The 21,501-nt window shown below is 41.1% G+C and overlaps 1 protein-coding gene across 1 annotated transcript in view; it reads left to right on the forward strand.

Moving 5' to 3' along the window:
• Positions 1 to 18,866, forward strand: part of LOC119125799 (protein shisa-8) — a 34,296-nt gene extending 15,430 nt beyond the window's left edge. The window contains exons 3-5 of the mRNA XM_037256654.1: positions 135 to 250; positions 16,169 to 16,285; positions 17,522 to 18,866. Of these exons, the coding sequence (XP_037112549.1) occupies positions 135 to 250; positions 16,169 to 16,285; positions 17,522 to 18,033 (745 nt within the window). The 3' untranslated portion in view covers positions 18,034 to 18,866. The remainder of the gene's footprint in view (positions 1 to 134; positions 251 to 16,168; positions 16,286 to 17,521) is intronic.
• Positions 18,867 to 21,501: the final 2,635 nt, after the last annotated feature.

Here is a 21,501-nt window from a genome sequence, read left to right on the forward strand (position 1 = left end):
GACTTATCTCCAGAATTTTCCTAATAAATGTACTCCTCATCATTTTAGCCTTCAGATTTTTAGCATCAACACTAATTGTCGCTTTTCCCCTTCTTTGCTTTTTATGTAACCTTTTTTTTTTTTCTCCTCCTCAGGACTTTGACAGAGCTGCTGAAGCAGCCAGGCGAGGCGGGAGTTGTAGATGGAACCGGAATACAGCACCCTATAGGGACCAACGGGATCTCGGCCAGGGCGTTACGCTCCAACAACGGTCAGTCGTCACACTAAAGCTCACCCTCAAACTGACAAGACATTGTTGGCCATTTAGTTTGGTGAGAGATATGAGGGGAACGGGACAGAGCGATGTAACAACACACTCAAGATGAGATCTTCCAAAATGGAATTTATGTATGACATCATGCAAGATCTCAAAAGATTACTACGGCGCATTTTGTCTTTTCCTTTGGTTTCATGTGATTTTTTTGGGGTGACGCATGAATAGAAATAACAAGCAGACTCTACAAGAGCAGAAGAATGAGAGAGAAGTTGATGAGAAATGAGGCGACAAAGCTGTAATGCTTTTGTCATCTATTATCAAAGATAAGCGGAGTGTACAATCTCCATTTGTTTGCTGTTCTGACAGACTGGATGGGAAAGTCGAAAGACTGAGCGGCGGCAAAATATTCAATGGTGGCTAAAGTACTCACGAGCTGTACTTAAAAGTAGAAGTACAGACACTTGCAGCAAAAAAACAAACAAACTCAAAATTAGAGCCGCAGATTAGACTTTTTTTAAGTGAAAGTAAAGCCACTTAAATTAGAAGAACATTCGACACTTACTTTATAGCTCAGGACTTAAAAATGATGTCTGCACCATCTCAAAAGACTCAGTAGTGCTTTAAGGCTGTTTTTTTTTTTTTTTTTTATAAAAACAAGTCGAAACCAGACGGTGAGCCTATTTCCCCGTAGTAGTAAGTGCATCTGCCCCCACTTTGTCTGTTATTTACACACACACATAAGTGCTTGGAAGTGTTGAAAACATCTAGAGAACACCTCTTTCACATGTGTTAACCAATTCTATTTATTTATTTATCTATCTATCTATTTATCTATTTATTTATTTATTTATTTATTGTTTTATTCTTTTTCTTTTTTAATTGTTTTAATTTTATTTTATTATTGGTTTTATTTTGTATTATTTATTTAAGTTTCCACACTAGACAAGTCCTATTTAATCAAAACTTAATTCGCCCAATTCCAGGTCCCAACCCACGGAGTGAATGTTGAGTGACCTGTCTGTTTTTCTCTTTCGTCTCTGACAACACACACACAGGGAAATAAAATGAAATCAAAAGTTCCCGAGGACTCATTTGTGACGACTGCAGGCAAGTTAATTTAAAGGACAAAAGGTCCCCGCTGCGTCACATCTGCTCTCATTCTCAAAAACATTTCAATATGAACTATTTGTCGCCCGACATACATACGTGTCGTCGATTGACGTATGTATGGCATGCGCCACCGAGCCGAATCATATTGCGTCACGGCTGACGAATGATCGTTACATAAACAACAATGCAGAGAAAGTGAGTCATACAGACCTCGTATACATCCATTCATCTATCATTTATCCTCCTCTTATTTCACATGTGATGTTTACTCACATAAGCAAACAATAAACTAACTTGACTTTCATCTTCCCACAAACACATTTTGACCTCATTTTCACCCCATGCTGTGCTTATTAGCACTCTTCCTTCTATCTTGCGCCGCTTTCCTTTCTTCCCCTGCTATTTAATTCTCCCCTCTTTACTCCCCCGGCCTTCTCTCACCGATTTGTCTATAACATCATTATCTGGTAAAAAAAAAAAGTTTTGCGCTGTGCATTTTCCAATTAGGACAGCATAGCCTGCATATTGTTTTGTTTGTTGATTCAGTGGATTAAGAAGATATATACGTGGATAATTTTATCACTAGAAGTACTCATACTGCGATATTTGTGTTTATTGTTTGAAGATTGATGACGCTTTCCACTCGGAAATTTTACGCATTCTTCCTTTTTTCCTCACTGAATCTAAAGTGGGCTGGATTTTGTTTTTCTTTTTTTAACTGTTCAAGAATGGAAGCTTGTTGGCAGCAGTAGTAGAGGCAACAGTGAGTGAGGGCAAGAAGATGAAGTCTTGGAGATCATGCTGTGTCAGCTGTCTATGCATAAGTACCTCTTAATTAAAATCATTTAAATCCTCCAGGCCAAATAGAGGGGCGGGGGGTGTGGGGGGGGACCCACACAGTCCATTACTTTGTCAGAGGCCTCAGTTTGAAAGAAATCATTTTGTGATCCTGAAATAAATATATATGAAGATAAAAGCACTTGCGGTTAGATATGGGCGTCAAGATGCAAGTCACATGACACCATTGAACGCAGACCAAACATCTCAAGTTTGAAGACTGGAGCCAAATCCTCTAAATCCTCCTACTTCCTTTCCCTCCTTTGCTCTCCTGAGCATGTTTTGAGGCTGAGATATTTTTGATACTGCTTAAGAGATGAAGGGCGGGATAAAACCTGCAGGATGTAAAATTTGAGGAATGTTTGTGCGAGAGAGAGAAGGGGGAGGGAGGAGAGGAACGCGGGGAAAGAAATAGGTCATGTTATGTTACAGTCGGTGAAAGAGGATAGAGATGATGAAGCTAGCAAAAAAAAAAAAAAGAGTTTAAAAGAGAGGGTCAAGCAGGAGAGGTGATGAGAGACAAGCAAAGAGAGAGCAGATAGAAGAGCCGACATGCTGCTAGCTGCGAGGGGGACAGCTGGTCAGCTGCTGCCCTCTCTTCTAGTGGGGAGAGCTACCCTGAGGACAGACACCCTGTTCCACACACACACACGGATGTAACACACACACACCTGCTCTCACATGTTTATTCGTCCTCGTATTCCTAGTCCATTGGCAGATGGTTGCATGTATGCTTACAAACTCGCTTGCGTCACCTGAACACATCACAGAGAGACGTACACGAGTGCACGCACCTCTTTGGACTGATAGAGAGCAACGATTCAAAAACCTGGCTTTAAGTGGAAAAGGGGTTAGGACAGAGCAGATTGTGAAATATTGCAAGGAAGTAGTAGCAGGAGAAGAGAAACCTAAGTTGGATTAAGTGGAAGTGAGAAGGTGATTATGTAAATGACAGAAAGAGCGGCAATGTGGTGTAAAAACAGAGAAAATGGATGGGGAAGTATTAAATATGATGCCAGTTCAAATTGTTTGAGCCTGGGGTATGTTTTACAAGAGAAAAATCGGTTGCCAAACTGTCATTTTGGGTTGCGAGGATTTCAGCACCATGGACAGCGCCCCAGCCACAATGGCAATAATTAAACAGCTACAGCGCTGTAAAATGGAACGAACAGTGCTAAATTATCACCAAATTGATGACACATCATATAAGTAACACTTAAAGAATCTTTTTGCTGCCTATGCAAAAACAAAAATGAGAATAAACTTAATTTGGGTTGATTTTTTTTTTTTTTTTAATCTCTCATTCAAACACTGCTGGAGTGATATACGACCAAGCGCTTCTATAAATGAACGAAGAGTTTAAAAGCGAGCTGGAAAATCGGCGTGATGCCAAAATGAGTATCATGGGATCCCGCCGAGTTGCCGTTAAGTGAAACGACGTAGGGGGCTGTTGTGTGTTAAGGCGGCAGCGTGTTTGTTTACATCTGTGCGCCCTTGAATACCATCGAGTGTCATCAGAGTGCCACATGGGGGCCAGCGCCAATTATATCCTCTGCGAGCTCGTCAATGACACCCCGCCGCAGAGACAGCTTGAGACGCAGAGAGGGATGACAGCCAAACACAGCATTCATATATTAACAATTATATCTATATGCGAGTATTAAGTTCATTTGAGCGCGGCGAGCTTACGCAGAGTCGGCGATTTGTCTTGATGGCTTCTCGTACTACTTTTTATTTAGAACGAGAGGGTGTTACTACGGTTTATGCGACTATAAACAACTAGAATCCGCCCGTGAGTGTGCGTTCAAGCTAACGCTGACAGCTTTAGGGTGCTTGAATGTTAATAGCGCACGCCAATGTTCGAAATGTGCAACTTGAATGAGTTTGCATCCATTTTCGAAGCGGCGCACTGCGGGCGGATTCAGTGGATCATTTGCATGTGTGGAGGATAAACCTTTGCGATGCAGAGCTTGAGCTACTAAACTGATGGAGAAAGTTCCAGATGGGTGGGAGGGGGGGTTCAGTCTGACAAGCTCTGCCGCAATATAGCACTGATTACTCATTTAAAAGCAGCTAAGAAAAGGTTTCGATAGAAAAGCATGGAGAATTTTGATGACATGCTAGATATTAGCATTCAAGCTACAACAGCGAAACAGATTTGGTCATAGAATGTGTGATGACTACTTGCTCTAGCTATACAGCGTATAATCCAATAAGGATCTAAAGAAGATGCTGATATGTGGTTCACTAAAGTATGAGTCAGAATTGAAATCCTCTACTGCATCACTGGCTCGATTTTCTTTTATGTTTCTCGACTATTTCCCACTATCGGTCCGTCGTCCCTCCGCCTCGCTTTTTCCCTCGCAGGCATTCGCTGCGCTCCTTTTCTGGCATGGCTCTGTCCCCGCCGCGACTAACTTTACTCTCTTGTGTCGTTTCTTGTCTGGCGGACATCGAGTTGTCTGATCCCGAGCACTGAGGTAGGCCAGAAATGATCAGAGAGCTACAATGAATAGATCTGATGAGTCTTTCCGTGTAAAGGGGATTTCAAAGGCAACTTCTAAAATTATTGGGGCAGCACTTCAAGCGATGACTTTATGACGTACAGCAGTTAATCCAAAAGACTATTTTCATAGACTGATTTATGTGTTCACGCCCACAACGGTGCAAACGGACCTTTTTTTTTGTAAATATACTGGCTTGCAAGATGATTTTCCTCATGTATATGAGCTCCAGTTTGCAAGATGGTGGGCGGGTCAAATGAGTAATGTTGAGGCATCACAAAAACAAAACATGGAAGTAAAAATGGTTATTACCTGGAGCGTTTGACGCGTTGGAAATGGAGTGAAAATACACGGCAGTATGTGAATGAGAGAGCGTTGATTGACTATTTTCCTCATTCGTGTCAAGGACACCCGACCCCACTTTACGACCATACACACACGCGCACGCACACACTCATCAGGCCGTATAGACAGCGCCGCCTCCCGCACACCCTCTGGCAGACGTGATAGAAAGTAGACAATTGAAGCTCAATAGAGACAAATGACAGCATAGAGGACACATTTGTCATCAGCTGTCTTAATAAATCATGTTGGTGTGCGTCTCGTCTTACGACGTATGTGCCTATAGGAGAAAGATTTGGTGTAGCTCACTTTCTGAAATGCAAATTTCCGTTTATTACACGAACCCACTCTTGTATATTAAACAGGATGTTTTTTAGTTGTGAGTGGGAAAGTATTTTTTGTTGTGTGCATAAGAGCATTTCAGGAGTGTGTGAGTTCGAGGTAATCCTGAAATACGTCCCTGCCGTGCTGCACGTGCAGGCAGGTGATCCGTGTCGGGGTTGAGACAGCGTATAAAGTGTCGTGTGCGTGCGTGGACACCGATATGAGCTACTGAGCGGAGCAGCGTGCGGTGATACATTAAAATGGCGGGATTATCCTCCACTGCTGCAAGCCTACTGATAGTGTTATGGAGGGAAAGGGTGGGATGGCGCTCCATTTTGGCATCATTATCAAACCATAATGAGCCCTAACCCCACTCAGCAGGGACTCAACCACTTCCCGTTTTATGCATCAGGCCAAGGGTGGCCCTCGTATGCTGACTTGCAAGAAAACGGGATGATGAAGAGTAGGAGGGAAGACGAGCACATTAAGGGGAATTCCAACAAATAAAGTGCTTTCACAAGAAATGGGGGGGAACAAAGGATTTTACGGTCGAAAAAGTTGGGATAAATAATTTAAAATCTGTAATGGCTAAGGCTAAACTTTTTGTCATTGTGGATTTGTCAAAAATACGATGATGCTAACAGGTGAAAATGATTTTGGCGCGCTTTAGGAAGTTTTGATCAACAGTCATCTTATTTGTTTAAAATTTGTATTCAGCTTACATTATAAATATTTCAATTGGGTCTATTTGAAAGTCCCTATAGTTAAGCCGCATGTCAATGCTAAGAATTTGCAGAAAGTGGACTACAATAATCTATTTTTATTAATTTTTTATCTATTTTTCCATCGATTTTTTGGGGGGGCCTAGTTTTTGATGAACACTTTTTTGGGTGTTGTGCTTGGACTGTTCAGTTTCCTAATATCTTAACATCCAATAAAGGGCTTTAAAAAGAATTAAAAGTAATACTGGAACAAAGATTCACTTATTTTTAATCTTCATTATCAGTGAGGTGACCTTTCAATTTGATTCCAGTCATTTATTGCTCGGCTTAGCTGTGATGCCGTGTAGCATTAACTTGTGAGTAAACGCAATTAAGAATAACGGTGCCGGCTTTTCACACGTCATGATTAAATAACACTCGCTAGTAATAAGAAATATTTTAATAACCTTGTCGCATTGTGTTTGGGAAAGGCAATCAGAAAAGCGGCATGGTTATCACTGATGAAGGCAGTGAGGCACCGTCGTTTTTGCCGGCTGAGCCAAATGATGCTCCAAACATATTTGACACAAATCAATCCCAACACAAAGAGTTCTTGGAAAACAATTCTGCGTATCAACTTCCATTTTGAGAACATTTAGTGACTTACTTACAGTTACTCATGACTGTAACTCAAAAACTAACATCAACTTCCTAAATTTACTTTGCAAGTCTACCTAATTTTGTGACTAGTGAGCATACAAGAAAACACACACACCTGCGCAACCATTGGACATATGTGACGCAAACCTACAACCCCCCACCCAGCCTCTCTCGTTTCCGTATCTGTCAGGCGCACGCACGACGCGACATCACATCAAATCATCTCAGCAAGCGTGTTTAACCTAATCACACTCAGCCATGCGTGAACCTCAGATGGGGGAGTCAGGTCTGTTATGACAGCCCATGTGCTGTGTGACAGCCACGGGCTTTGAAGAGCGCCGACCGACGGGATGCTTTTTAATACACACGCGTTGAACTGTACACAACAACAAAAAACGTAAGACCTACGCACAACCACGGCGGAAACGAGGGTGTGGGTCAGGGCGGGGAGCCAAGACTGAGGCAGACGGAGTGACTAATCGTGTGTTTCATTTCCGCAGCATTAAAACGTAAGCAGAGACGCGGTGGGATGCGGGGGCCCCTTGGATCCAATCAGCTTTGCCCTTTCAAAGCTCTCATGAATGTCCGCTAAATCATAACAAGCACAGAGAGAACTGTCAAGTGAGCTTGAGCTATAAAAATCAATCAAGACATAAATGATGTCTTTGTTACAGTGTTGGAATGATATTTTTCACTTCCGGTAAAAAAATAAAAAATAAAAATAAATCACTTTGACGTCTATAGTCGTCAATGGCAGTGAATGAGTTAAATTTCATTCATTAAATTGAATTCTAATTCCGCATGAAATTATTTTCGGACAACATTGTGACATTTTTTTGCTTCAACCAGCTTCAATGTTATTCATAAAAGCTTGTAACGACATAAAAGTCTTCAACCTGTTTCTTTGCTTTTATACTCTTTTTTCAATTTTAATTACGTATGCTTTTTTATGTCTGTACGGCGACCTTGAGTGCCTTGAAAGGCGCCTTAGAAATAAAACGCATTATTATTATCATTATTATTATCCTTCTCTTGAACCAAAAATCTCATCTAAAATCCATCCCACATTGGATTTTGTTTTTCCTTGCAGAGGAAAAATGACTGAACTAGCTCATATTCACACCTGGCAAGTCCCCTCAGTGCTGGGATATTTATCAACGTCCAGACCACCCAGAGGGCCATCATCGTACAAGCGAAGGGGGAAGTCGCTCCCATATTGACGCTCGGAAAACACAAATGCATTTTGTGTTTACTCGCCGGGATCTCACGCAATTCTTTCAATCTACTAGTCACTTGTTTAATTTCACACTCGGTAGCCGGGCGAGCTCGGAGACGCAACTATTTGTACACGTGCAATTACAAAGTCCAATTTCCATGATATAGTACATCCCCTTAAACAAGGTAAATAATAAGACTGAGTTTAATGTGCATTGCAGTAAAGATGTCAAGTAAATTGCAGTGCAAAACGCTGTGGGTTGAAAAAAAGGGACAATGGGATTATGACAAGAGAAACGATAAATACTAAAAGAATGAAAATCACACAGGCAGAGCAGAGAGTGGAGGGAGTCCTTTTCCCCCGACGGCACTGCTCTATTGATCTTAGCTTGTTTCTTGGAGAGTTGCTGTGAGATCGGGGCGAGCGCTGACACAGCCATCACAATGCATTATGGGGGGGATCAAAGAGAGGCCAGCGTTGGCCACCACGCAGGAACTCCATGCCGGCGGGAATAGACGAAGAATGGAGAGAAGAGGAAAATGGGACAAGGACTAACAGAAGCGCCTGATGAAAAAATTGCTAAACAGGATTTTCAATCACGGCCAGTCACTCGTTTTCCGTCTGGCGGTGTCGCTCCGAGGGGACACAGGTGGGACGTGTGAAGGGAAAGAGAGCAGGAATTAAGGAATTGGATGGAGGGGTGAGAACTAGGGTGTGAAAATAGGAAGACTGGAGATGTTAAGTGTGTGTGAGTATGCACTCACAGCCATATGTTTGTCCATTTGTGAGTGTGTGTAAGAGACATGGAGGCAAGAGGGTGACAATGAGGTGAGAAGCATTGTGGGGAACTAAAAATAGGAAGTGCGAAGGATGAGATGGGCAGGCTGCATGGAGGAGCTCTACCAGGAGAGATGTTTTGGTTTTTTTGGGTGCAAGTGAGTAGAGACAGAGAGAGGGGGAGAGAGAGACAGAGCTAGAAAATGTCACTGGACAGCTTCCATGTGTTGGCTGCAGAGCAACAAAAATGTCAAGCATGGCGAAACCGCTGACGTCTTTCACACAGCGTGTGTGTGCTCGTGTGTGTGCGTACATTGCTTGGCTGCATGTCACTGGGTCATTTTTTTTGGTGAATCTCGAGGCAGGCAAAAGCCCAACAAATATAGTCGTGTACATTAATGAAAATAAATGTTGCATCAAGTGAGATAGTGTTTTATATTGTCACAGGTATTTGACATTATCAAGATAATAAAATGAAATAAAATAAATTTATTTTATTTATAAATTATTATTATAATATAATATATTATTACATATTATTTTATAAATTTATTCATAAAATGTATTTATACATTTATGACATTATTAAGATACTAAATAAAATAAAATAAAATAAAAACGATTATTAAGATAAATTGGGAACAAAGACGTTTTGGCCCAAAGCTGAGCAGATGACAAATTGCAATAATGACTTAATTTACATGTCTTGGCACCCCGGTGTCGCGCCGAACATTTTGACACGTTAAATAAGGAAAGACCCAGGTGCAGCTGATGGCTTTAGTAATAGCTCATCTCTCTCCTTATGTGTCCCCCAAAGCTGCCGGTGTCATTCAGTGATTTATTAGCAAAGTGCGCTAGTCGTTCACACGCCTAATATTCAAAGCCGCCAGAAAAAGCTGTCATCGTAAATGTGAATAATTACAAAGGGGCCATCTTTAATGTTGATTACATCTCACTTTCAAAATAATTTGTACTCCTGAGGTAACATTTTATATTATTGAATGGTTTCACTGAGCGATGCATCATACAGGGATGATATTAAAAATCATTTCCTCTTGCTTTTTTTTTTTTTTAAATGTAAATCAGATTTTCAATCTCAAAAACTGAATTCATTCGAGCATACTTACTTCAATTGAATTCATTCGACCGTGTGAATTTGATTTAATGCGCAGTAAGCTTAACATTGAATCTCAAAGCAATCAAAATGTACCAGTAAATCTTTTATTAAAAAGGTGAGGCGGAGAATTTTTTACTTTTTCAAAACGAGAATAATGCATATTTTAGCTAGCTGGATTATTTTGGGAAACTGCATGAAGACAGGGAGCATGTAATTATCTTGCCAGATATGTCATCTCATTATTATCCTTCTCTCGGTGTTTTTTAACGGGGGTCTCGCTCTTGTGGGAGAGAAAAGGCATCATCGAAGAGAAGACATTTATTTCTAGCTAGCGTATTCAAAAACATGGTGTGACATGACGCGATAGTTGTTTTAACAAGAGCTGAAGAAAACAGGAACGAGGGCAAAGATGACAAAAGAGAGCAGGTGCTTCCTTCCAGCAGCTGAAACGTTTGCAATATTTTGTCAACTCTTCACTCTCCTGTCACTTCTTCTTCTTCCTAAACCATCTGCTACCTTTCATATCATCTTTATTTCAGTGCCCTAAAAAATCTTCCCCCATCACTCTCTCAAGCTGCACTGTAGCCAAGACGAACTCTCGACTTGCCTTTGCATCACTAACCCAGACGACCGTGTTAATAAGGTATCAATGACGAGATGGAAGCACAAAGAGCTGGGAGATGATTTGAAGGTCAAACACAGGCGTGTGTTAGCACACATATCTCACCCACACAGTGTGTGTGTGTGTGTGTGTGTGTGTGGCATAAATCTCCGTTAGACATGGTGGGTGGACACACTGGCAGGAGATTTATGCTTGAAAACATGAAGCAGAGCTCTTGATCCAAAAAGCGGGGCAGAGGCAAAGGCTGAGTGTTGACGGGTGGCTGTTTTTGTGAATGACTGATTATAGTGCGCTGGCACGCCGACCTGGTGGTTAGCACATCTGCCACACAGTTCGGAATGGCGACTTTGAATACTGACACTTTTATCATATGTTAAAAAAAAAAAAAAAAGGCAATCTTCTATTTCAGCTAAGATAAACACAGTATGGTAAATACATGATATATTGACATTATATTTCTGTCGGAAAATTGAAGGTCAACCTCCATCCCTCACTGCATATGCTATAATGTAAACAGCTTTTTACTAAAAAGAAATATATATATTATTTTTAAGTTTAATTTCAACAGGCGGAATATTTCTTCTCATTTAATATTCATGCACAGCGGTGCCAAGCGTCGTTATGGGCCACTGCGATGGATGGCCACAGGAGATGTTTAGGGGCCTTTGTAAAGTTAGCGAGCTGAGCCACTGCGGTTCATCCCAAGAATAGGGATGAGATGGTTTTCAACACACACACAGACACTCAAGGGAAGTCTGAGTGATCGAGAGAGTTGCGTGTGCCAAGTTTCTACAATCGAGGGCATTTCAGTGATTATTTGATGTAAGATTGGGTATTTGTGTGCGCTAGCTTGTTATCGTTAGGCCGACGAAATTGATTATGCAAGTCAAAGCTTATAACGTGTCCAATATGCGCTCACACGTTACCCTTTTGTCTTTCTGTGACCCTCGTACTTAATTATTGCCCTATTTTTCACCTGAAAGCACTTTCTTTTGCTTCTTTATTGCAATCCATTAGCTGCATCAAAAGGTCTAGTCTGTCATTTTTCACGGGAATGGAATACGCATACCCCCACGACCTTTCTTTCTGTCTGAAGGAATTCATAAATAAGTCCCTGCCTGCTGCTTACATTTGCACCTCTGGATCTTGTTTGCAAAAAAATGAGAACTTACACAAAACGTATTCTTGGCTTTTACAACACCACAAAAATCTTCACAGATGGATGGGACTCAAAGTAAAACTAAAATAGAAATTGTTAAAGGGGGAGCTGGCAGTGTTTTAACGGCTCGCAAAGTTTGAATGCAGCCTTACTCATAAGCCACGCCCCTTTTAAGAATGAGTGCAAGCGTGATGTCATCTATGGTGTGTTATTTTTTGAAAGGTACAATCAAAAGCTTAAAAAAAGGAAATATGCTTACCTGTCGAGTAGAAAGGTTGCTAATTCCACGTCGGTCCTGGATTTTCTCAATTGCAAGAGGTCCCATTTTCTGTCTCTGATTTGTTGTTTTTCCTCAGACACGGCGGTTTCCTGCAAATCAAATTAGAGGCTTAAGATTTGATTTAGTTATTCATCATTTTATTCATATAGCCTACTTCTGTCGGGTTAGTTTGACCTTGACAACAAAGTGACTTGCTCTTCAAATTTTTCAAGTCAGATCAAACTGAGGTATGTTCAAAGTGTAAATCAGCAAATGGGCACAAAAGTTAAAGGAAATGTTTTCAACTATCTTAGCAACACAGTACAGGCAGGAAAACATTTTTAAAAAATATATGATTTAAAAAAAAATCTTGCAACAATTTATAGCACCAAAAAGATTTTAATTCCTTCTCATTCTATTGAATACCGAAAGAGCAGAACAGCACTCAGGAAATCATACACGTCTCAGTTCCTCGTAAAAAAGACATTTTAAATCTACAGGGACCCAAAGAGTCAGCACATCTATAATGCATCTCAACGGCAAACACTCCAACCTGTTCAGTGTAGTGTAATATGTGATACATGGTGAAAAATATACGAAAAATATTTGGATCCTAACCTAAATTCTTCACGGTAAAAATATGCTGCGTCTGAATGGAAACCAGACTCTCGACAAACGGGACTTGGGGGACCTTCAAGGGATGAAGCCTTTGAGTCGACGAGATATATATGAGAGTGTAAAGTTAAAAAAAAAAAAAAAAAAAAGCTGCAGGGTCTGCTTGCCCCTTAAAATGAAAGGGCACGTTCAAAGCTCAGATTAGCTCAATAATTCATCACTTCACCAGCGTGGAGGGAATCGCCGCTATAGTCCTCGGATGCGTCACCATCGGTTATTATCAATTCATTAGTTCCACGAGTAAAAAGGACATTCGAGTGTCTACATGAGGAATTTGTAAGACAAGGTGGAAAACGGTCCTGGCGAGGTTAAAGTACAAGCAAATGCAATTTTAGAGCCATAGATTACATCATCTTTTTTTGCAGATTGATGTGACGCTTTGCTAATCGGGAATCTGAAGCTATTGTACTTCCTGGCACATTAATTGGGGCAAATGAAGCTTATGAATTTTGGACCCAAATTGAGTCCCGTTGCATAACATGAGCCCCCCCCCACCCCTTCTCGAAATTTCTGCAGCTGTTATGGGAAGCTGGAGATGATTATACAACACTGCACAGATATTAAATCTGACGCTTGAAAATATAGCAAATGATTGTGCTGGAATTTGGAATAGAAATATGAATAAGAAGCAAAAAATACAAGGAAAGCAGTTTTCTTTTTTTTTTTTTGCATGCTTTCCCAAACAATTGACGAGATTGAAAAGGTTAATGCCACGTTCCACCTGTTTACCCTTATGTTGCCTTGTGTTTATTTCTCCTCGTTTCACTTTTTTTTTTATTTCTGTCGAGGCATAGCGGGTCTTCGGATTGTGTAAAGTGCTGACTGGACAAGCGGCCAAAGTTATTGCACTCTGTAATGGGGTTACAAGCTCTCATTTACCCTGCAAATTGTAAGCTAGCAGTGAAAGAATGGAGGAAAAACGATTCGAATTGGAAAACTAAAATCGAGTATTGACAATTTGGGGCTGTTTTCATACTAATAGAAGTGGAGGTCCTTATCCATAAGCAAGTGAATAAGTAAGACAGTGAATTTCCCTAAATTGTTTTTTTTTTTAACTCATTCAGTGCCATTGACGGTTATAGACGTCAAATATATTAACTGGGTTGGCAGTGAATGAGTTAAGGAATTTTTGGCAAAAGTACCCACACTGCTGGAGGGATTTTATTTCCTTTTTTTTTTTCAGTCTGTCTTTGAAGGTAGCTCATGGCTGTCATCTGACTCCATCTTGCAGCAGTAATTTGTTAGGTTGCAATGTAGATCCGGCTGCCTCTCAGCTTTAATATGCTATCAGGCAAAAGGAATGCATGCATATTCATCCCCATCATATTTTGCATACATTTGGGAGCGTGATTCATTATTCAAATAAGCCATTAATCCTTCCATCCATCCATTTGCATGGCGCTACAGTGGTTCCCAGCTCACAGTGGGTCAGAGTTGGAGCTACAGCCGGGCTAGATCACAGACACGGTTTCATTCACTCGCACAGACAATAACATCTGCGAGCAATAATGTCCAATTAACCAAACGTGCATGTCTGTGGAAGGAAGCCAAAGCATCCGCAGGGAACCCCCTGCAGGGGAAGCAGGGAACATAAAAGCTGGCCAGGAGGTTGAAAGCCTGGAGCCTTGTTGTTGCAAAGTGACCCAACACATGATGCAAACTCATTAGGTCATCAGTTTGCATTTTTTAATCTGGGCTTCTCAAAATACTCTAGGTCTAGGCTACCCTCATCAGCCTAATGCCAATTAAATGGAACTAATCCTTGACAGAAGGGTTTGATTTTCACAATCTTTGATCACTCCCACAGCGGCGCAGCCCTCCAACTCACATTTTAGCAAATTTATGGAACAAAATGTATTCAACTCAGGAGTTCTCCTTTGGTTACTGTAAACAAAAAATCCACTTGGCTTTTTATCCATGGTGGTCTGATCTCTAACCCTAATGCATTAAACAGCACAGGTGGCTCCTTCCATCTCGATGCCACCCACGTCAATCACCCGTCCCATCTTTGGATCCCCCGGTGTGTGTGTCAGTTATGTCAGAGTGAAGCTGGCAGAAGCCCTTGCAGCAGTCCTCTACTTTGATGCTGAGCCCGGCTGGCCTACACACACACACGCACACACACACACACACACACTATATACTAACATGCATATGACAAATAACTTCACTCTGGATTTTCATAAATGAGTCAAATCATTAGCTCCTCTTTTTTAGCTTTTAGTTTGACTTTACTAAAGTGCACTACGGGAAAAACTAGTCGTAGTGAAATAATTCAACACATGTATAAAAAATAAAAGAGAAAGGAGGCGGATCTCGAGCCAGAAAAGTGGAAAGGACCCATCTATGCCTATGCCACACTCTGTGGGAGCTCTCTGGTGGCTGGGAACAGCCCTGTGGTCAAACTGGAGTCTGGCCAAGGATCTTTCCATCAATTAGTTGATTTTTTTTCTCCCCCTGCAGTCTATCTCTGGCTAACTCCCTCTCTGATTCTGTTCATCTTTCTTTCCCTGTCTGCTCCATTATTTCAACAACTGGCTCACTCGAAGAATGCTTAAGAATGTCGGACACTTGGAGAGCAAAAAAAAAAAAAAAAAGAAGCTCATCCTTCCATTGGTGTTTTTATTAAGAAACTCCTCAAGGATCTGTTATGGCAGGCACAGATCATCTTTTTTTGATGGTTTGATTTCTGGGTCATATTTTGGAAGTGCTGGTGGCACCAGTCTGACAACAATCGGCCGCCGCATGCAGTTACGCACGCAGAAAATTACATCACACAGTTGTGGCGCACACAGAGTGTCATCGCTGCATATCAATTACACGGGGAAGTGAAGATGTGTTTCCAATTCAATCACTCGTTGTTGGTGTCAAATCACTCACTCTATACATTGCCCCATTTTGGATTCCCTCTGATGCACATTGTGGGCAATACCAACTGTTTTTCTGAGGTAAAAAAAAAAAAATTTGCCAAATAAAGCTTCAAGCTCGGGTAGCTTTCTACAGTAGGTACACGTGTTCAGCGTTTCGACTCATTTTAGTTGGCTTCTGGTTTCTCTCCATTGCTTTTTAGCTATTCTATGCTCCATAATGTTTGCCAAATAGTCCCTACATTTGTTTGCCGAGCGTTTGGTGCTGTGCAGGTAGCATGCAGGGACTTTATGAGAGCTTTATTGCCGGTAACAGCTGCCTGCTGTGGCTGTAAAACAGCTGATGAGAGCAGCCATGGTTAACATTAGCAGCAAAGTTCAAAAGGTCAACATCAGCCACCTGACTACAAGTGCCGATTAATCATGTCAACTTCACATCTTGTAGGATCGCATTGGAAAATGATGTGATGCTCATAGTTGTGATTTTGCGCAGTTTTGGGTCATTTGCACCTCTGAAGGCGGCATCAATTATTTTATTTTTTTTTTATTTCAAGCTGAAATATTATGTAATGAGACTGACACACAAATGGCCATTGAGATAATTATTACATGCACACTGACAAAAGACTCTTGTAACAGAATACAGTGAATAAGATTTGCAAAACTAAAAAGCAATGGTGCATGTGATTATTTCTCCATTTGTAGCAAAATTGTCATGCAGACATCTCTCTTTTTCTTTTAGACCATAACCATTTGAATAATGCAGCCCTGTCTCCTCTGGGCCCAGCCATGGCCTTGTCTCACCCTCATAACAACCTGGGAATCGGTTTCAATAAGTATTCTTCACTCAAGGGTGTAGGTAAGTATTCCCACTCAGTATTTTAAATAATCTGATGGACGAAGCATTTTTATTCAGAAGTGTAATTCTGTTAATGCAGACATACAGTATTGTGGACAGGAGATAAGCGGCTTAAGAATTAAATTATAGGAATGGTGGATTTTGTTTTTTTTACATCATTAAAAAAAAAAGAGCCATTTAGACAGGGGTGTGTAGACTTCTTACACTCACTATACTTTTTTTTTTTAACCCAGTTATGCATAACATTGAACTGCATTAATAGTCCATTAGCATTATGAAACCGGGGGAAGTCCAGGATTGATTAGAACTGGGATCAACGCATATTTATGGTTGCGTTACTCATCTGTCTCGGACTCAGCCACTAGAACGCTGACAGTTATTGACAGCTGACCTTTCTCTAAATAGAAATGTGAGCCTGTGAAAGGAGATATACAGTTTGCCATTCTGTCGGGGAAAAAAAAAAAAAAAGTCACGAGGTACGACTCCAATAATCAAATCACAAAAAAAATGGTTACATACTGTTTGTGTCAGACACTAAGGCAACATTTTTCCAGAGGTTCACATGTGATCATTTACACTGATAAATACACCATCTATCATTTGATTCCCTATAAAAGACAAAAGAACAAAATGAGGAAAACACTACACACTGACAAGTTTGAATTATTGAGGATGACTTGTGATTCCGCTAAAAAATAAAAACAATGAATTCCTGAGAGTTTACAGCTACAAATGGTGTGGAAAAAAAAAATCACACACAAGTCACTGTTAATTTCCATAATAAACCAGAGATGACCTTAGAATGCAAGACATTGCACCCCAAAAGTATCATTAGGATTCCATACAAGTCTAAAAATATATAGAAAATAGTAGAAGGAAAGTGAGGGATGACGCCTGTTTTTGGAAACAGCTTGTTTTTCTTGAGGAAGGAAATTATTCATAAAAGGGGAAAACAAGGTTGATGGTGTCTTAAGGCTAGTGGGGGCGGGAGGGGGTGGGGGATGCGTAGGAGATGAGGGGGCTGCAGTAGTGATGACCGAACAGCAGAGTCGCGTTCTTCTCAGGGAAGCTGGCGCTAATCCGACACGACATGCTGAACTCGTTTCTACTTTCATTCCCTACGGTTTTGTGCAACACTCCCTCATCATCTTGGTCACCGGATTCTCTACCTTGCTGGAGACAGAAAAAAAAATAAAAATAATCATCTTGCATTTTCTCTCTGTCCTATCAATCCAGATACAACTCCGAGAGACTACTACAAGAGCTACCCGATGGTAGTTGATTACACCCACCGCCAGTCTCCTCCTACTTTCCAGCCGATCAACTTCCACCCAAAGGAAAAGCCTTTCCTCCCGCCGCCGGACATCCACGCACCGCTGGCCATCACCATCAACGCCTCCCAAATCCCTAAACCCAAGATATCCAAAACCAACACCCACCCGCTCACGTCGGGCTCTGCTTTTAAAGTCTGGGACCCCAGCAAGAGCCACGTCCAGCGCCCGGCCGCGTCGCATATGGTCCTCCAGGGCCCGCAGCACCACCACACCATCCAGCAGCAGCAGCTGCATCACCAAACGCTGCACCATCAACCCAACAGCCGGCGTCAAGCCTACTCCAACAAACGTCAGTTCAGCATCGAGACGCTGCCGGAGCTCTTCTCCCAACCGCTGGGTTACGGCCATTCGCCGCACATGCACCCCAAGCACAAGGGACTGCCTACTAACAGCAAGACAGAGGTCACCGTTTGAACATGAAGACATCCCAAAAAAAAAGATGGGCTCTGATATCTTTTATATCCACGGCCTAACTGAACTGCAGGGAAGGGCAGGCAAATATCGTGTATGATAAGATTTTTTTTTTACTGCCTTTTCATTATCATTACTGATAATAAGAACATGGCCGTGCTTTGTAAGAGCCGAACAGCAGACAAACCGAGAAGGTGATGTAAATAATCGTTGGCATAGCAGCTCGACTCAATTGCACACACTGGCAAGAATTCCCACATGAAGTTCCTATTTACCCCCGCACGCACCAGCGCTACCCATTTGAGTCCTATCAGGGTCTGCTCGGGCAGTGTTTTGGCCCCAAGACTGTAGCTTCCCATCAGCAGAGACAATGCCATCAAGTTGTCAGTTCCCACCACCCTCCAGCCCAAGGGAGGGTGAGAGATCAGCCTGGCAATTCATAGCAGAGAAGGGGGACTGAGGGTTATTTTGCCTTATTCCAGGGGCGAATAAAAGAATGAGAACCACAACAGTGGCGCAAAGTACACACTTGTCAAAAATTACAGAGGTCCGCCAGGAGCGTTAAAGACCACGGTTGCATCCACCCGCCCCCAAAGCAGGCACAAATACATAATATTCCTCTCTCAGCCCCGGAAAGTGCACATGAATAAGAAAGCTCAGTTGTGTAAGATTCTAATTCCAGTTAAACTCCCTTGTGTTCCCTCCAGTGGTAGTTCAAAATGTTCCACAATAGAAAAAAGATTGCAACCATCAAGGTAATTCATCTCATCAAAAGAGTTCATATTTTCACACCAGCATGATGATTTTCCTGGTTGTAAAATATGCCTGCTTGAATCGAAAACTATTGCATGCAATATGGATAACTACTGAAATTATTTAATCGCTAATATCGACCATGCTAGACGTATAACAGGATACTATGGCCAATAATAATAATAATAAAATGATGCAGAATTGCTCTGGGGGAAAAAACTGTTTAAAAAATTGGTTGGGTTATGCAACAAAATATTTTGCTAATATGAAAATTGTCTTTTCTGCATTTGCAACCAAAAAAAAAAGAGAGCTAACTGTGCCTTGTACTCCCTCCAAGCTTAAAGGTAGAAAATTAATTTGGAGCAAACAAATGCCAGTAATTTATATTAGAAAGTTGCTCCAACTTAAAATGATTTCATCCCCCTAAAATAATAGTGTATTTGTTTTCAATCATTTGCAGTATAATGAAACAACCACACCCGTCACATTATGTGGGTTGTGATTTCTTTCCACTTTCATAGAATTCAAAGGAGGCAGTAAAAAACAAAAAACAAAAAAAAAAAACATCCAATTGACTTTTGCACTACAATCAATTCTGATATATGTGGAGCAACCCACAATGCATAACCTTCAATTTATCACCTACCCTGAGGTAGTGTACTGTTTAAATAACATCATGAATATAAAAAACGCGCACCTTTGGAGAGCCACGTAATTGTGTTTAGGGGGCAACAAACACTTTTTGCGAGGCCTCTTCATCAACGCTAATGATAAAATCATGAGTGCGTCGCAGTGACGTGTACCTTCCTAGCATGAAGGCAGCAGACTACTTTCGAGCTGCACGACTCTTTTAACCAAAGCTGTCCTAATCCTCCTTGCTTCACAATCCCCCACTGAACTGCACACAACAGGCTGACTGAATTGAATTCCCCTTCATTTATTTTCCATCAGGACACTCGCTCCGGCGCAGAGCATCTCGTACGCCCGGCCGGCGCATGCTAGTACCTGGAACCTAATGGAACTGGATCATTTAGCAGGGTCACACACAATTTAGCGCCTGTTCTCTCTATGCTGCCTTGCAGCCTTGGAGAAATGACCATCTTGACCTTCTAACAGCAGTCACCTGCACCTAGCTCACTGCTCTCCACAGTCGGTCCCTCACAAGAGTTTAGACGGGAAGCAAATTTACTAACATGGACCTGATAAAACTGGGGAATATATATATATATATATATATATATATATATATATATATATATATATATACACACATTATTTACATATACTTTTTATTATTTATTAATTTATTTATTAACTATTATTTTCTACAATTAATCTATCTAAATTATCTAATTAATTTAATTTATTTATTAATTATTATTTTCTAGAATGGTAACATGGAATTTTTCTTTGAAAATTTATTTAATATCATTAAAAAAAATAAATAAAATCAATACAATTGACCAAACTAACAAAGCATTTCTCGCCTGCACCCTCCAATCAGTCCAATTTACATCTCGGTATTAAGGAGCCACGAATGTACACAAATAAGGGGATTGAGAAGCATGGATAAAAAAACTAACCCGAGAGAATAAATCAGCAATATAATTGCCCTACTTGTGCAGCAGCGATGGCTTCTTGAGCATACCGCTGTCTGGAACCTGTTCAGGGCAAGCTGTTGGAGTGCTACTGGCATGCTTTTGTAAGAAGGGATCAAGAGCATGGGGATCATCAACACAAAAGCATCAAAGTCGTTTGCGCTTATGCTCTTGCCAGCCACGCACAATAAGTAACGCACTATGCTGCAGGTTCCTCTCCCGTTGCTCTTTTAGTGGGTCACTTCAGATTCTGTTGGGGGTCTATCCTGAACCCCTCGGAATAGCAAACAAGCAATATATGATCGGAGGCCATGGGTGGATTTCTGTCCAGCTTTGACATGTTCTTTCGCTATATTCAAACGGTTGTCGCGACACACTCTTGAGCATGTTTCTATCAAGGTGAACTTGGAATCAGCGCCTACCTTCCGCTCTGTTTACTGCAAAGAATTTGAATCAATGCACCAGGGAGACTTTTTGTGGTGTGAGATGGCAAGAATTGCGGATTAAGACTTTTTTTTTTTGTGCTCTTGGGGAGAAACTCAACATGAGGACACAAGATTTTCAACTTGGATCCAGGAAGCAGCGCAGCATGTTTTTTTTTTTCTTCTTCAATATTGGATGGACCGTTATATAAAGGCCCGTAATGGACAAGACAATGTAAATACTTGCACAAGAGAGGTGCAGTACTAATGATATCTTCCGTGTATTGTCCACAGCGTTGTGGACCGAAAGCCTTGAAAAGGGAGAAAACTGACCTAGCACCTAACTGATGCATCCGAAAATGTGTGGAAGGCTGAAACCATCAGCTTGGATCATCATCAGCTTAGTGTGTGATTCCTCCCAATAAATGACTAAAGTCCGGCGATGCTGACTCAGCTATTTGTAAATGTCTCGACAAGAAACAAATGCAAGTATTCTACCGCGGGTTTTCCATGAATGCGACCTGGTAGACATACTTGGGCTCCCTAGCAATATATAGATGTAGGGTTCGATTCTTTTTTTTTTTTTTTTTCTGTCTGTTTTTGTTGATTGGTAGGTTTGATTGGTTTTGTATTGTGCTTTTTCAAGAATTGAAACAATAACAAAAAAATATATATATAAATGTTCATCTGACCAATGA

Source organism: Syngnathus acus, chromosome 8 (assembly GCF_901709675.1).
Source record: "Syngnathus acus chromosome 8, fSynAcu1.2, whole genome shotgun sequence".
In the NCBI taxonomy this organism is placed as follows: domain Eukaryota; kingdom Metazoa; phylum Chordata; class Actinopteri; order Syngnathiformes; family Syngnathidae; genus Syngnathus; species Syngnathus acus.